This window comes from Protobothrops mucrosquamatus, unplaced genomic scaffold (assembly GCF_001527695.2).
Source record: "Protobothrops mucrosquamatus isolate PMUCROS unplaced genomic scaffold, P.Mucros_1.0 scaffold262, whole genome shotgun sequence".
NCBI classification, from domain to species: Eukaryota; Metazoa; Chordata; class Lepidosauria; order Squamata; family Viperidae; genus Protobothrops; species Protobothrops mucrosquamatus.
The window spans coordinates 474,510-488,395 of NW_015386609.1; the positions used below are offsets into that span (position 1 = coordinate 474,510).

At 40.5% G+C, this 13,886-nt stretch overlaps 1 protein-coding gene across 1 annotated transcript in view; it reads right to left on the reverse strand.

Annotated features, from left to right (window-relative positions):
* Positions 1-13,886, reverse strand: part of CAMK2B (calcium/calmodulin dependent protein kinase II beta) — a 176,458-nt gene that overhangs the window by 126,616 nt on the left and 35,956 nt on the right. Inside the window, exon 2 of the mRNA XM_029283886.1 lies at positions 8,312-8,406. Within this exon, the coding sequence (XP_029139719.1) occupies positions 8,312-8,406 (95 nt within the window). The remainder of the gene's footprint in view (positions 1-8,311; positions 8,407-13,886) is intronic.

Below are 13,886 nucleotides of genomic sequence, written 5' to 3' on the forward strand. Positions count from 1 at the left end.
GATTCCTGCCTTATCTCGAGGACCTAAACTCTAAGGCAGAGGTCCCCAACTTTTTGGGCACCAGGAACCGGCTCCGTGGAGAGAGATTTTTCCGCGGACCAGAGGGTGCGTGGTGTTGTGTACTGCCTGCATCTCGCGGATGGGGCTTTGCTTGTTTGTGCAGACCGGCTGCTGGCATGCCACGGCCCAGTACTGGTCCACGGACTGGAGGTTGGGGACCCCTGCTCTAAGGTGAACATTAGAAGTTAGTTCAACCACAAAAATCCCCTCAACTATCTTCTTCCTTTGTATTTGGTTATCCATTCATCTAACAGGGAATCCTCATGTCATGGTTCCGACTAATGAAACACTTCAAAGAACTTCCAGGCATTTTATCCTAAAAAGTCTCTTTATTTATGTGACAAAATGTTGGCACAGGCATGATGAAAGGCAATGCTAGGATCTGAAATCCCCACCCACCGAGCAGTTATTTTTGCTAGCATTTCCACTCCCTATTTTGCTGTCATGATTTACGTTCTCCAATTAGTGTGAAGGGCAAAGGTTCCCTTCCTTTCCCTTTCACGGGCTTTTCCCTCCTCCCTCCTTCTCCTATGCATTAACTCTAAAAATACCAGACAGTTCTGCATATTTTGTCAAAGCAAGAATATACAATATTAGCAGCGTTGACACCTCAACTTACAACCACAATTGAGCCAAACATTTCTATCACTAAGCGAGACACTTGTTAAGTGAGTCTTGCCCCATGTTACATCCTTTCCTGCCACAGTTGTTAAGTGGATCACTGCAGTTTTTAAGTTAGTAACATGGTTGTTAAGTGAATCTGGTTTCCCATTGACTTTGCTTGTCCGAAAGTCACAAAAGGTGAACACATGTCCCCGGGACCTTAAAACCGTCATAAATTTGAGCCAGTTGTCAAGTGTCTGAATTTTGATCACGTGACCATGGGTGTGTGTGTGCTGCAATGGTCGTAAATGTGAAAAATGGTCATAAGTCACTTTTTTCAGTGCCACTGTGACTTCGAAATGTCATTTAAACGAAATTTTGTAAGTCGAGGACTACTTGTACATACAATCAGAATGATTTGATCAAATCAATTTTTTTCCCCAAAAAATACTTTTGCCTGGACCTTGCTATATAACAATATATAAAAATGTGTGTTCTTGTTATAAATTGTGTGTTCTTTATGTACATTTTAAATTGCCTGAGCATCGTATCAGTTTCTTCCAGGACAGTTTCGCAGAGAATCAATAAACTTGCTAATTGGCCTTTAATTAGCAGAATGATCCCACTTGCTGTTTGGAAAGAATTTGCTAGAACATTGCATTTCATTTCAAAAGCTTTCACATTATTATATACCAGGGTTTCCTGCCAAGCCACGCAATGAATGAAATCGAGGGAGCCCCGCTTTGAGAGAGATGGGGGGCGGTACAGAAATGCGATAAATAAATAAAAAAAATTCTTGAAATATTTTAAGCCCACGTTTCAGAAAAAGAGAAAGAATTTAGGGTAAAGATTCACACGATATTTAAATGGACTGTTTATAGGCAGGAAAATATTCTTTACTCGTCAAGGATAATTTAACTTGTACCCAAGAATTTGTTTAGGACCTACCAAACGAGGCTTTTAACTGTGCAATCAACATTTATAGAAGAGCTGAGGTTTATTCATTTAAAGAAGCGCTGAGGTTTATTTATTTATTAAAACCTTTCTAGGTAGCTTCTCATTAGTATGATTTACAATAGCTATAAAGTTATTCCAGAGGAGAATAAAAGAGGGGGCGTGGGGGGGAAACAGAATAGATAGAGCAAGATCAAAACAATAATCACTGGGAAGAACTGGGAAGAAGATGTAGAGGCCGGTGAAAACTGGCATTAATGGGTGGGTTTTTAAGCAACTCCTGTCACCATCCATGGTGACACAAACCAGATAGGAAGTCACTCTACACAGCACAGATGTCACTGCAGAGAAGACCCATCTCTGTGTCACCATCAAGTGGCAATTTGCAAGTGAGGACATGGAGAACAGAAAGTAAAATCTGTCTCCAATGATAAGATTTCTCCCGAGATCAGGGATGCTTAGGAAAAAAGCTATCACTGCAGACATATTTTAATACAATGTGGGCTTGAGTTATTTAGGGACTGGCACCCTGACATCAATGCCTTGAATCTAAATGGCAGAAGTCTGAAAAGCCAAGGCAATAAGGCAGTCGCATTTTGTAGCATTCTGACAACTTCTTACGAGGAAAGGGCTGCATCACAACAGTGTTTGTCAACCTCGTTAACTTTAAGATGTGTGGACTTCAACTCCCAGAAATTCCCTAGTCAGCAACCAGGATGAGGTTGAGAAACACGGGCGTTACAGTCATCCAATCTTGAGGTTACCTATGATGAATCACCACCATCATGCGATCCTATCCAGAAACAGGGCAGCTGATGTATTTGCCTCAGCCAAGAATGGTTTCTCCTGGTTACAAAAATCAACTGAGTGTCCAGGGATAACAATGGACCTGTAACAGAATAACAGAGTTGGCAGGGACCTTGGGGGTCTTCTAGTCCAACCCCCTGCTCAGGCAGGAAACCCTACACCATTTCAGACAAATGGTTGTCCAATCTCTTCTTAAAAGCCTCCAGTGTTGGAGCACCCACAACTTCTAGAGGCAAGTCGTTCCACCGATTAATTGTTCTAACTGTCAGGAAGTTTCTCCTTAGTTCTAGGTTGCTTCTCTCCTTGATTAGTTTCCATCCATTGCTTCTTGTCCTTCCTTCATATGCTTTGGAGAATAGTTGACCCCCTCTACTTTGGGGCAACCCCTTAGATATTGGCACATTGCTATCATGTCAACCCTAGTCCTTCTTTTCATTAAACTTTGCGTCCCATGGACTTCAAGTCCCAGAATTCCTGAGCCAGCATGAAGTCCACAGGTCTTAAATTTACCATAGTTGTCCACCTCTGATCTAGGACTATCCCCAGATTGCAATGCTTTCTTTCAGAGGGAAAGGCGACATAGCCAGACGCTCCTTATATAATTATTCATCTTCATATGGTCTCTTTTTTCCCTTATTTTTCCCTGTCACACTTTCCTAATTCCAAGAAAATGCTCAGCAAATATAAATGAGAGGGAAGGGGAGGAGGTGGATAACATGCTGGGGATATCCCTTCTTTATTGCTTGCCCAGACTTGGCAGCTGCCCAGAGGTATTTTGTATTCTGCAAGCTCTGTCATTTCTCATCTTCCAAAGGTTCTTTGAACTTACGCACAGAGATTGTCTCAAAAACAGATATATTTATTTCTGAGAAAGTACATGGAGGGTGCAGCTAGGTGGGTTACATAGGGAGGGGATTGGAAAAAATAATTAAAAAAGTAAATCGCCATGACAAAATCACTCTGAAATCATGCAAAAGCTACCAACTTTCGTATTTTTTTCTAAAGAAGACAGACAAAACTTGACACAACTTGCTAATTTCCACTGCCTACTCCTCTGTTCCCTTTGAAGATCCAGAATTCGGAATCCCTCATCAAAAGAGAAAAGAAAAGAAAAGAAGAAATGAACCTCTAAGGAGATTCTGCAGTTTCTTAACCTGGTTGACAAACTGAATTGGAAATTTAAAGAGCAGAGAGGGTGATGGGAGGGAGGGAAGAGTCTGAAATTGATTAGCAAATTTCCCAGTGAAATTATGGAAATGACATGATAGCAGTGTTCCAATATCTCAGGGGCTGCCCCAAAGAAGAGGGAGTCAAGCTATTTTCCAAAGCGCCTGAAGGCAGGACAAGAAGCAACGGATGGAAACTGATCAAGGAGAGAAGCAACCTAGAACTAAAGAGAAACTTCCTGACAGTGAGAACAATTAACCAGTGGAACAACCTGCCTCCAGAAGCGGTGAATGCTCCAACACTGGAAGTTTTTAAGAAGAGACTGGACAGCCATTTGTCCGAAATGGTATAGGATTACCTGCCTGAGCAGGGGGTTGGATTTGATGACCTCCAACGTCCCTTTCAACTTTATTATTATTATTATCATTATCATTATCATTATCATTATTATTATTATTATTATTATTATTATTATTATTATTATTATTATTATTATTATTATTATTATTATTATTATTATTATTATTTTACTGTATAAACAATGGTATTGGGTAATGGTTTAAACCAAAGAAGCTATACTTGTCTGGCACATTCTAAGCCGTAATGACTAACTCAAATCAGGTTACAGAGTGATATAACATGTGAACCCAGTCAATCTGTGTAAAAGCTATGGTTAGGGTTAGGGGTTTTTTTCTTTTTAAATTAAATTATAGACCAAAAAGTTGGTCTATGATTAGCTCTTGAAATCATGAGAAAATTCATCCTTCCATTTTGTCCTTAGATGTTTTATTTAATGTTCACTCAAATAGAAACAAACCATAAAATTCATCAGCTTCTTTTTGTGAATTTTTGTAATTTTTGTAATTGTAAGTCAGTCACTCTGGATAATGTGATGGGTGGCATATAAATTAAATAAATTTTATGGATGCTCAGGTTATTCAATCACCCGGCTACTATTTACTAATTTATACTGAATAAATCCAGGCACTCACAAGGACAAAAATAGGACTAATTGTTTTTTAAAAAAGCAAACTTATAGGTGAAGCTGTCAAACATGATCTTTGTCACCAGCCCCTTTTCAACCTAACTTTTAAACAAGGCACAGCTAATAATTTCCAGACTTCCATTTTTTTCCTCAGTAAGCTTTTTCCATCGGAATTTGACACTTAAAAAAAATTATCATTTTCATCCTGCTTTTTTACCAAAGCAGCTTATAGGATTAAAACACAGAAAGATAATTAAAACATAACTGAAGCACAGTTATAATAAGAACTAAGTTAGCATCTTAAGGAGATAAAACCGAGTCCCAACTGGCAGGTTAAAAGCTATGCGCACCAGAGAATTTAACAAAACGAATCTGAATACAAAATATATAGATGAAGTAAGAGGGTGTGCTACTGTATATATCAGAAAAATATATGGGGGCCCTACTTGATGCAAAACCTATATTGGTCTAAGAGCTTTTCTCTTCCTAGAGAAACAAACCAGATGTCAATCAAGTGCCTGTATTCCATATTTATTTATTTAAGCCACAATTGAAATGTTCATATTGTGAATTAACATATTTATATTTGCAAGTAGTTTTGTTTCTCAATTTTTATAGCTACTGTAATTCATTTACTGGACAATCAACACTTAGGCACAAACCACAGCTTAAATCCAGCAACAGTTATTCAGGGCTTTTTTTTTGTCATAGAACGCCCAGAACAGAGTTCCGGCACCTTTTTGGGATGGAACCTTGTAGGGTAGGCAAGGCAGGTTGTATAACATGTGTGAGTTCCGGCACTTTTTTTTTTTTTTTACAAAAAAAGCACTGGTTATATTTGTTCTGGGCAAAATCAAAATCACCTTATATCTTAACATATTATGCAAAGCCGCTGGTTTTCTTCTTTCCCGTGTACAAGATATCCATTTACCGGCAGTGTGGAAATATTTGTATAAAGCCGCATTTCTGTCAGTCTGGTCTGATGTAATCTGTGGAGCTTAATAGATTCTGATTCCCATAAGAGGAATGAAACCCTGGCTGATCCTAAACAGGCTCACATGGATGTAAATGCATTGCAAATTTAACTGTCGATTCCCACATTTCTACTTTAACTTAAGTGTCTTAGCTTAAGTACTTGCTTCCAATACTTTACCTATCAACCTTTTACAGTTATTCTGCAGTCTGACCGAAAATGCCTTTTGATAACTACTACTTACAAGCCTTGTACAGCTCCTGTAACATTCTCACATAGAGTTAATCTACTCATAATCATGAGCTCCTTTTAAACACTTCAGTACTGCCACTAATCAGCTTCCCTCTAAACTCCAATATCTCAATCTCAGCCTGTCCTTTGCATCTAAACTTTACTAATCCAATTAGCAAGTTAGTTACCCTGCCTGGGCTGTGCATGGAATTTATCTTTAAGCAATCATCGTTAAAAAGCAAATCATGTTTTCCTCTGGGATCGAACATTATGGCTTGAAAATTAAATTATGGGAAATGCTAGCTCTTCGTGTGGAAATGGACACAGAGATGATGATGTCTCCACAACCTGGAGAGGGGGAGCTGAACCAAGCAGAACATTAGATCTCATCTATCAAACCCTTTTTACTCTGAACAGAGGCACCTAAGTGGGACTTTCTACTTCATATAAAGAATTTTTCTCCTCTCCTGTGGATTTGACCACAGAATCATAGAGTTGGAAGGAAGATTGGAGATCATCAAATCCAATCCCCCAAACACTGCAAAACTCACTGTAGCATCCCCAACAGAGGACTATCCAATCCCTGGTTGAAAATCTTTAGTGAAGGGGAAGAAACCGCTCCATGGGCCATCTATTTCACTTCTATGGTCAGCACTTAATATCAAGAAATTCTCCCTCATGTCTAATCCAGTATTTCTCAATCTCAATAACGTTGTTGTTGTTAATTGCGAAGTCGTGTCCAACCCATTGCGACCCCATGGACAGCGTTCCTCCAGGCCTTCCTGTCCTCTACCATCTGCTGGAGTCCATTTAAGCTCATGCCTCCTGCTTCAGTGACTCCATCCAGCCACCTCGTTCTCTGTCGTCCCCTTCTTCTCTTGCCCTCCATCTTTCCCAGCATTAGGCTCTTCTCCAGTGAGTCCTTCCTTCTCATTAGGTGGCCAAAGTATTTGAATTTCAACTTCAGGATCTGGCCTTCTAAAGAGCAGTCGGGGTTGATCTCCTCTAGGACTCACTGGTTTGATCACCTTGCAGTCCAGGGGACTCGCAGGAGTCTTCTCCAGCACCAGAGTTCAAAGGCCTCCATTCTTTGGCGCTCAGCCTTTCTTATGGTCCAACTTTCACAGCCATACATTGCAACTGGGAAAACCATGGCCTTGACTATACGCACTTTTATTGGCAGGGTGATGTCTTTGCTTTTTAGTATGCTGTCTAGATTTGCCATAGCTTTCCTCCCCAGAAGCAAGCGTCTTTTAATTTTTTGGCTGCAGTCCCCATCTGAGGTGATCCTGGAGCCCAGCAATAACTTTATGTTGTGTGAATTTCAACTTCCAGAATTCCGCTGCCAGCGTGCCTAAAATCATGGAGGCCGTATTCTGTGTGTAATCTAACCAACTGAGAATAGAGAGGAGAAACAACCTCTCTTGACTTGGGCACTGCACTTCAGTTGTTGCAGCCTAGCCCACATGTTTTGCTTTTTTGCCATCATCTTTTGTCGGCTCACATTCAGTTTAGGGTCCAACAAGACAGGCAGATTTTTCACATGCCCTGCCCCTCCGTATAGGTGAGGAACAATAAGAGAAACTGTTCAGAAGAAATTCTGTGTGTCCTTCTTGGTCCTTGGGCCCTGACATTGAGTCACCATCTCTGTATTTCCAAATACAAACTATTATGTGCAACTCTGAAGATCTAGTACAGGGGTAGGCAACCTTGGCTCTTTTATGATTCGTGGACTTCAATTCCCAGAATTCCTGAGCCAGCATGGCTGACTCAGAAATTCTGGGAGTTGAAGTCCACGAGTCATAAAAGAGCCAAGGTTGCCTACCCCTGATCTAGTATGACGCGCTTCCTGTCAGAAAAGAACTAAAAGCGACGTGTGAACCAAGTACAAGGTAAAATGAACTCTCTCACTCTCATGGCCACTTAAGAGATTCTTAAAATTAATACTTCATGGCTTAATGACTCTCATCTTCACCTACTGCCTGGCTCTCCTGTCACAAGGCCCAGGTCAATCGCTCACCACACCATATCTTCAGCAAATTCAATTTCTTTCATTTTGTCTTCATTATTCCCACAGACATCCCTTTCCACCCATAAATTTCCACTGCCAACTAGTTCATTCCACTCTATAAAATATAAATATCCGGGTCCTTTGAGCTCATCATAAATTTCAAGACTCCAAGGGCAAAAGGGACGGTTGGAAAATGACACACACAAAAAAAATCCCTAGTAACCGAAGGAAAGAAAGGGATGCAAACGAGTTTTGAAAAGAACGTGCAGGAAGAACTATTAATTCTTCAACAGCCTTTTCCATTTTCTCCTGTTGATAAGCAGTAATTTCTGCACTTGTTATCTCCGGCAGCTTTGCCTTGTTCACCAGAAACTACCAATCTATTTTCTCATCGTTCCACATGTTGAGCGTGTCTCTTTAAACACGGCAGCAGCTCTGGGAACCAAAACCACAGAATTCTTCTAGAGCAGAAATATGCAAAGCCCAGCCATTTTGCGGAGAGAAGGAAACCAACCCCTACCTCTTGCTGAGAGCTTCTTGGTGTTGATAATCTTGGCTGCGTATTCATGTCCAGTGCAAAGTTTGACACAGCGTCGCACCACGGAAAAAGCCCCCCTGAAGAAGGACAGGGAAAAAGAGAGAGGTTAATGACTGCATGGCGGGAGAATTTCATTGAACATGCTCGTTGCAAAATTCCTAATCCATTCTTTTTTAAAAAAGAAAAAAGAAAGAAAGAAAGAAAGAAAGAAAGAATGAAAGGAAGGAAGGAAGGTATGGCTTTGTACCCATTTGATTAGCATGCTGATATTTAAACTATTTTTATCCTGCTGTCTAGTTCACACTTTTACAAATACCCCTAGTCCATGTTCACACCCTAACAGATGTGACAGACAAGGAGAAGGTGATGGGGAAGAAAGAGAAAAGAGCAAATTCAGTCACAAGCACTTAAGCTTACGATTCAGGTCACAACCAGCTGGAATCAAAGAGATTCATGGCTTCCCAACGTACCTTTCCACATGTAAGTAGGACCCTTTGATCAGATTAGAAGAATCTCCACCAACAGAATCTCTCTCTCTGAATTAAATTTCATTGTATTAGTCTCACCCATCCCTGAACTGCCTCCGGAGCTGTTAAATCATTCCACAGCACTTCTAGGCTCCACAGATAAGTGGAATACAGCAGAGATGTTCCCAATATTCATAAAGGCAACCCTACAGGTGATTTAACCTAATGGCTGCCGGTGGTTATAAATCAAGGAACAAGATGGAAGATTGAGCGCTGAAGAAGTCAGTGCCCACCGAGGGAAGTCCTCAGTCTTTGCTTTCTTAGTTCTCTTGTCCAAGGTAGACTAGAAATATAATACAGGTAGCCCTTGATTTAAAAACATTTATTTAGCGACCGGCATTGAAAAAAGTGATTTACAACTGGTGCTTGCACTTATGACTGTTGCCACATCCCCATGGTCATGTGATCAAAACTTAGGTACTTGGCAACTGGCATGTATTTAGGACAGTTGCAGCTATCTGGAGGTCATGTGGTCACCACCCTCAACTTGTCCAGCCAGCTTCTGACAAGCAAAGTCAACGGGGGAAGATGGATTCGCTTAACGACCACATGGTTCATTTAACAGTGATTTGCTTAACAACTGTAGCCGAACAGGTCGTAAAATCAGGTGCAACTCAGTAACTACATTGCTCGGCAATGGATGTTTGGGTCCCAATTGTGGGCATAAGTTGAGGAGTATAATGTATCTCTCCCCCCACCCCAGTCCTATTCTAACAGAATTCCCCAGTTAACATCCCTGAAAACAAAGTGAGACAGAAGGCAAACATCAGAGCTCCACTCTTCTCTCCCATGCTCTGATGGAAGACCACCACCGAGATTATCATGCAATAGCACGTAGACTTATATACCACTTCACAGCGCCTTACCATCCTCTCTAAGCGGTTTACAGAGTCAAGCTATTGCCCCCAACAATCCAGGTCCTCAGTTTACCGACCTCGGAAGGATGGAAGGCTGAGTCAGCCTTGAGTTGGTCAGGATCGAACTCCTGGCAGTGAGCAAAGTTAGCCTGTAACACTGCATTCTAACCACTGCACCACCACGGCCATGCATTAAGATAGGAGAATTTTTAACAGCCAGACAGAACATAGAATAGAAGGACAACTGACTCATATTTATGATGGTACAAGATGAAATAAAAGTATTGTATGGCGTGAAAGATGGATGGCTGCATCCATTTCAGTCTGCCCAAGCCATGCTTTAGATCAGCGGTTCTCAACCTATGGGTCGCGACCCCATTTGGGGTTGATCGACCATTTCACGGGGGTCACCAAGCAAGGCTGTCCGCCATTTTCTTTCCCCTTTTCCGGCGGGTGCCATACCTCCCTTGAGCTGGGCCAGCTGGTGGTCAGCCTGCTCCGTCTCTGCCGCTTGCCAGCTACGCCTCGGCCGGCGCAGAGGGCGGAACCACGCATGCGTGGCGCTCCCGGGCAGGGAAAGTCCTCGACTTACGACCGGTTTAGTCCTTAACGTACAACCGGTTTAGTCCTCAACTTACGACCGGTTTAGTCCTTGACTTACAACCGGTTGGGGGTCGCGGCATTAAAAAGGTTGAGAATCACTGCTTTAGATGCAGAAGCCCGAGCTTTCAGCCTCTGAAACCAATGCAAGAGGCTGTAGTTGCCCAAAATTCTCAGCCATAAACTATCTAAGCCAATTTTAGCAGATGAGGTAGTTAAAAAAAAAAACCAAGGCTAAATTGTGAGTTTATAGTTTTAGTACACTGTGCGACCCATTAAAACAGGGTTAAGGTTTGTGCAAAGAAAATTAGGGAGTCATTACTTCAGGGCCTTATTCACTAGATAGATCGATAATGGGCTCACGCATCATGCCGAATTAAGGTTTATTTTAATCATGGTTTCTTGAACCAAGGAATCTGAATTCATAAACTATAAGTAGGACAATTGCTGGATTTATACAACAGCTTAAATTGGGGAAAAAAATAACACACATATTCTGATTTCATGTGCTGTGTGAACAGACCAAAAATGTTGGGAGTAGAAAAATATTTGGTCTGAGCTCATCTTATATGCATAACATGTTGGGCAGCTTCTGCTTTTAGATCTGAAAATTATTTATTAATATTGGATCATCAAGAAACTGTCAAAGCTCAAACCAGATTTAACATAGGCCTTGCAAGTCAAACAATTTATCTTCTAAACGCAATTGGCTTTTATCTGAAAACTCCCGATGCTACCTTTAACATTTGGCTTTTGCGTTAAAAAAAAATCTTTTATTTTTCTCACAACTAAGAGGCTTTAAAAATGGGCCACACACACATCTCTCTCTCTCAGGGATTGTTAAACTAATTAATCCTGTTCTATTGTGGGACAGTGAGCTTTTGGAAATATCATTCTATAACCTTTTCTGATTCTCAGAGTGGTATACGTTAGCTGGTGACCTCAGATGCTCTTCTGTCAACAACTCACAACAGCTGTCTTTTCCTCATGCCACAATTCCAACCAGTAGGAAAACTGTAGGATTAGAACCATGTGGATGTCACATCTAAAACCAAAAGCATGAGGTTGTTTGTTCTTCATTGGCTGCTTCCAAGGGAGAATCTTAGACAACCTGATAATTGTTGGTACATAAGAGAGGATCTAAGGTGGGGTTTTGATGGTAGACATCTGGATTCTGATGGGAGGTGTACCAAGCCTACAAAGAATTTGGATGGCTTCTGCCCTAGGGGGGCATAGGCAGAAAGTATTACAAAATAAGTGAAAAGCAAAAATAAATGCTTAAGGAAATAAACCACGTCAATTAATATTTGATTCCGCCAAAGGATGCTAGCATGCAAGCACATTTTCACTGGGAATAAAGTAGCCCTGGACTTTTGACCATAGTTGTGAAGTGAATCACTGTAATTGTTAAAGTTAGTAACGTGGTGATTAAGCAAATCTGGCTTCCCCATTGATTTTGCTTGTCAGAAGGCTGCAAAAGGGGATCACAGGACCCCGGGATGCTGCGACTGTCATAAATATGAGCTAGTTACCAAGCGTCTGAATTTTGATCATGGGGTCATGCTGCAATGATTGTGTCAAAAACGGTCCTAAGTCACTTTTTTCAGTGCTGCTGCAACTTTGAACGGTCACTAAATGATGTAAGTCCATGACTACCTGTATGGTTTTATTCCTGAGTGGACACATACAGCATCAAATGTGAATGTGCAGACTGTGTTAAATCAAGTGCAATCCAATAGGTGTCATGGTTCCGACAGACGAAAGTCTTCAAAGAACTTCGAGGCATTGTTTATCTTAAAGAATCTTTATTCAAGTTGCATGCATCGGCACATACATGGTCGAAGCCGAAATCTGAATTCTCCTCCCCTAAACACATAGTATCAAAGCACAATTCCCTCCTCTAATTAACAGTCATAAATCATATTCTCCAATTAGTTTGAAATGCAGACCTTCCCTCCAGTTCTTCTACCCGCCATTTCTTATCATCTCTTATTTCAAACAACCTTAAAAAACACTCTACTACATGTTGTTATGTCTAACTAATTCCCATAGACATTCTTCCTCCTTCCCCCCAGTATCATCTAATTCTAACTCTTAAAAGTAACACACAAGTTAAGGGGAAATTGGCTGCATCTTCATATATTGTCAAAGCAAGAACATCCGATGTTAGCAGCATTGACAATAGGGTTATATCAGCTTTTGTCCACCAAATACCCATCCAAAAGGATGGGACCGAAACACCCAGAATTTTCAAGCAGCAAACTCTGGAAGTTGCAATTCCAGCCCACTGAGAGAGTTTGCATTGAAATGACAACGATTAAAGTGATACGTTGAGTTGGTTGGTTGGTTTGTGTCAGAAACATATAAAATACAAGATTAAAATGTATACAAATGAAACAGGTTTTGCCCAGAAACTAACAATATTAATTGCTTTCTATTGCGCTGCCAGGAGGTCAAGTGTACACTGATTGGGGCACAAAGGGTGGGTATACGTATATGTGTTGTTGTCTGTGTGTCACCACACAATCCCAAAGAGCATACATTGAGTCAAAGTATGTTTATTGTATAGCTGGCTAAGTTCACACAACGCCAGTCAAAAGTAATGATTAATCAATCACTACATCTAGATTTAGGATATTTATTTATTTATTTATTTAAATATTTATTGATTAGCCCTTGGACCATATCAAAATGCAAAGTTTCAGAAACAAGTTATTACTAAAATTTGATAAAAGCAATTTAAAATGGAATTAGATTAAGATACAATTTAAAATGAAATTGGAATAAAATAAAATGAAATTGGGATAAAATAAAGTCTAAAATGAAATTAGTACAGAATACAGTAATTTAAGATACAGATTAAAAAATGATAAATTTATATTTCGGTGTCACCCCTGCAATCTACCCCAATCAATCCTACATATGCAGCTCTCAACTGGACCATTTTGCTTAAGTACTGTGCTGTGTTAAATGTTATTTTCAAATTCTGGCCACACATAAATAAGATAAGTTGTTTTGATATGGGGATCCCAATGGGTCATTTGTTTGGTATATAAACCAAAGTACCTGTCTCTCTCCCTCTTATACAAATCTATATACCTAGATTTAGGACATGTTACAATCCCCCTTTCCCCCCCCCCAAAAAAAAAAGATTAAACAAACCACTATGGCTAGATTTAGGATATGCACCAAACTCAAGCCAAGCACACATTTCAGGTTAGGACAAAGAATAAGATCAGTCTGTGCTTTTTTTAGTAATTTCCAAATTTGCTGTAGAACCATGGAAACAGCCATGTGCCTGATTAGCTCAAACAAGCTACTGGTAGTTTAATTTAACTGGGTTCATAGCTTCAGACATTTAACCATGGATCCCTACAACTCCTCCACAGGTCTAGGTTTGAAAAAGATAGGGATTGCTATCCAACTTTCTGGAGAATGATATGCCTGCATGTTGTAAAGTACGACACTCACGAGGGCTTAAGAAAACTGAAGTCTGCCTAATCCGGAAAAAAAGAATGGTTTCACGGTTGTAGAAATGCTCTCGTGCAATCCGAAAGACAGCAGTCGAATAAT